Source organism: Portunus trituberculatus, chromosome 20 (genome assembly GCF_017591435.1).
Source record: "Portunus trituberculatus isolate SZX2019 chromosome 20, ASM1759143v1, whole genome shotgun sequence".
Lineage (NCBI taxonomy): Eukaryota > Metazoa > Arthropoda > Malacostraca > Decapoda > Portunidae > Portunus > Portunus trituberculatus.
In genome coordinates, this window is record NC_059274.1 from 8290734 (window position 1) to 8295000 (window position 4267).

The 4267-nt window shown below is 45.0% G+C and overlaps 1 protein-coding gene across 1 annotated transcript; it reads right to left on the reverse strand.

The window, feature by feature from the left end:
* Positions 1 to 972: 972 nt before the first annotated feature.
* Positions 973 to 2235, reverse strand: LOC123506671 (immediate early response gene 5 protein-like). Its single transcript, XM_045258921.1, has one exon. It carries the CDS (start codon positions 2125 to 2127, stop codon positions 1420 to 1422), a length of 708 nt encoding a protein of 235 aa, XP_045114856.1. The 5' UTR covers positions 2128 to 2235; the 3' UTR covers positions 973 to 1419.
* Positions 2236 to 4267: the final 2032 nt, after the last annotated feature.

Sequence of the window (4267 nt, forward strand, 5' to 3'; positions counted from 1 at the left end):
ATGTTGCCACATATACACAAGTAAATCCACACTACGCATGAATTTCATCTGCCATGTCTTATTATGCACAATATTATCCACAACACAATTAATGTTTGCCATATATAGCATGTGGTCGAGAGAAAATTAGTGGTGGTAAATGCTACTGCAAAGCCTTTATTTTACCCCCACCCCTGGCCCTCACACACGTAGGGGGACATCACGCTTTCATAAAGTCCGAAAATTTCTCCAACTTCCGCGTGCAACATATTCGATACTAGTGTTACTGTATGTTCTTAAAATAATTAACTTAGGAAATTTCCATCTCAACATATGAAAACATGCTGTTTGTTTGGAGAAATAACTACAAATTTTAACTGCCTCTTGAAGCATGATTTGCACCTATTTGCGTACATTCTTGTACACGTGAGTGTATCCGGCGTATTGCCTCACAATGGAATGATCACGGGGAAGGTTTGTGGCCGAGGACGCGCCACTCAACATTTTCTGCCGTACTTGGCGGGAAAACCATGGACGTGAAGCATGACCGTTTACGAACATCAAACCGTAATTAGACTCAACCTCATTAAGGTTTAAAATCCAATAAGCTTCCAAATGTTAGTTAAGCTATCATTAATATTACGTGGTGCGTCATCCACGACGCTATCAGATATATCCCTTTCACCATAAATTACTCATGACTACCATACCACCATTTACTGAAAGCATTCAGTTAAAGATAAATGAAGACAGTAATGGTTATTTCCTTCAGCACCAGCACAAAAATAAATAAATAAATAAATAAATGCATAAAAAAAAAAAAAAAATCGAGCCTCCAACTCATTACCTGTTCACCTGTCGTTGGTCATTGCCCGCAGCTTCCACTTGCTTCCTCCACCCCATGGAGGAATATTGTACTAATAATTAAAGAAAACTGACCCACTCCATATCACTAACCCAGCCATCCCTCGAGGCTCAGTAAAACATTAAGACTTGACTTTTGGCATTTTTATTTTGTAGTTTTCAACATGAGTATATAAAATATATTCTAATATCCCACTGACGCAAAAAGCCAGTGATAAATAGAATCCTTTCTTTGTACATTACACTGTACAATAATATCACAAGAACGTGGGGCTGAGCCACACGGGCGGGCACCTTCATGGTATCCCGCATCCCTGGCGCCTCTCGCACCCCACAGCACCGTCCCCCTCACACTCCATCGTTCACTCACTACTCCACACATCACTGCAAAATAATCCATGGCTGGCGACGGAATTCCCTTCCTTCCCTCGTCTGCTCACATGAAGGGGTCTCGCTGGTGCCAGGCGTAGGGTGGGCGGCCACCTGGGAGGGATGACTAGCAGGCGCGGGCCAGAGCCACATCAGGTACAGTAGGTAAATAGTAACCACGTGTAGGGGGAGTCCTCAAGGGGGTCCTCACACTGCTAAGGCCACGGGCTGGAACTGGGCGACGTCCTCACGTGCCGCCTCTGTACCACACATGTCCACTCGCTGACCACCGAAGCTGAAGATGGACACAAGAGACGTAATATGCTCCACTTCCATGCTGTTGCCTGCGTCAATTTTCTGCTGGTCCTGCTCGTCCGGCGTGGCTTCGGAGGCGGAACAAGTGCGTGGCCGCTTTGGTAGGATGGACCACACTGCCTCCTGCGTCTCTTGTTGGCTCACACAGCGACGCCTCTTCAAGGACGCTGCCTTGCTTTTGTTGGTGTTATTGTTGCTTTCAGCGAGCGGTGTCCGTCCGGCATCACAAACAGGCTCCTGCGGCTGCGAAGGTGGCTCCTGCTGCTCTTCGCCGATGCGATTCTCCTTATCTTCAGCATCCGTAGTCTCCTCGACCGGGACATCAGATGGAGGGGACGGGAGGAGCGGAGTGTAGACAGCAACGACGGGCGCGCTCTGTGGCGCGGGCGGGGGGTGAGGGTAGGCCTCGGGGTGAGCGGCTCGGTGCACGTGGTAACTCTCCTCCAGGAAGACATGGCGGGCGCGGTGGAGAACCGAAGCCACAAGCAACGACTTGTGGAGTGAAGTGCCTGTTCGTCCCACCCGCGACGCTGCCATCTTGCCCAGAGATATGCTGATTAGCTTCTGAGCCTCCAGTCCAGCTTGAGTATCACACGCCATCCTCAGCTGCCTTGCGCTGTACACAGAGGTAAACACAACCAGGATACAGATCTCTATGCTCGTGAAGTATTCCTCCTGGGGTCTCGTCTGCTTCTGACGTCGGCGGTGAAAGTAGCAGCATATAAACCCTCGGCAAGGTGACGTCACACAATGACTGTGGACCAATCACAGGTCCTGGCGAGTCCTTTTGAATTTACGCGGGAAAGGAAGTGCGCATGCGCAAAGTCTCCGCGTGGCCGTGAATCAAGTCCCGTTAGGGACCAAAGTTGCCTGACGCGACCTCGGGATTCATTCAGTGTGCAGAGGCGGAGTCTTGCCGGTAGATAGGCAATTTTCGACCGTATGTGTTTCAGAGAGTTCCCGAAAACTCCACAAAAATAATTATTTGTGTATAAATGTTGGTACAACATGCAACTCTACTGATAGGTTGGATGTATAGGGAGTTGTTTAAATTATCCTTCAAGTAATACGTATGTTCTTGTGATTCATAGAAACATGGGAAAAAGTACAATGAGTAAAGAGAGAGTCGCGTAAAGTGCGTCAGGAAGTTACTCATCCTAGCCTCGCACGAGGTCTCACGTGTCCCACATCTGACGTCACTATTTAGTGTTCGACTTTGATAGCCTTTCCTGTTCTTGAAATGCACACTGATGGAATACTGTTATACTATTATACTACGTGAAATCAACTTAGTATACCCTGCATCCTAAGTGATGGCATGATGCGTCTGAGATTCATAAAATACAAAGAAGAGGGGATTGTGCAGCCAAAACGTTTCATGTAATTATGTAATCTCTACGTACGGTAAAGCACGGTTGATATTATGGTTATCATATTTTTCTTTCATGAGTGTTCAAAGCAATAGCATCAATATACTACTCCATAGCATACAATAAAATCGATGCGTAGTTGACACATACAACACATTGTATACGATGACTCATGTGCCACGCGAGTCTTCCTACGTGAGTCAGTCTACCTATAACATGATTCAATGCCGTTCTGAGTACCAAACTTCCGGATTACATACGACAGGGTACTATAAACATACAAAAGTCCTGTAAAATTGTGAGCGAACTTACTGACATTAATTTCCTTGTTACTTTCGTGGTCTTCACTATAATAGTTCACACACACACACACACACTGCGGGAGTAGTTACACGTCGTGAATGATCAGTGACAACCCTGAAAAATTAGTGCTGGAAAACAGCGTTCACTTACGCTATATATTCTAGTTTTGTAATTTATTAAAGCCCAACCCAATGATTGCTCATCCTATGATTGTATACTCTCTTTATAGTGATATTTTCACGTCGAATGACTACCTATCAGGCATTATTAGTTAAAGAGTCAGGTTCCTAATTTCCCTGTAGCATGCGTTTACAATACTGCTGCTCGTGATATTTTGGCAAAAATAAAATAAATTTCGGCGTGTTAATCTTGCCTCGATATAATGTTGCCGCCAACACACACACACACACTCGACTCACAATCGAGAGGCCCGGGTTCGAGTCCCGGTAAGCGGCGAGGCAAACGGGCAAGCCTCTTAATGTGTGGCCCCTGTTCACCTAGCATTAAATAGGTACGGGATGTAACTCGGAGTTGTGGCCTCGCTTTCCCGGTGTGTGGAATGTGTTGATGTAGTCTCAGTCCTACCCGAAGATCGGTCTATGAGCTCTGAGCTCGCTCCGTAATGGGGAAGACTGGCTGGGTGACCAGCAGACGACCGAAGTGAATTACACACACACACACACACACACACACACACACACACACACATACACATACACACACACAAAACAGGTGTTAACTCCACTTTAGGTGACTCAAATATATAAATCAATTATACAATTTGAAAAAAAAAAAAAAAATCGGTTGTTTGGCGTACGATATTCAAAACAAAAATGTATAGAAATATAAAGCTTTTCCAACAATCTATTATCAGTCAAAAGAGGTAACGTTCACTCCCCAGACCAGTCATTTTAAAAGGAAAAGAAACAAGCACCTCTACAATTAGGACACTGATTTTTACTTATTTATTATTTTTTTTATCAAGCCTTACTGTAATAGAGATAACGGGGAATTTAAGCCACAATATCAATCTTATCTGATAACACCATTAAAAACAATAACTAGGT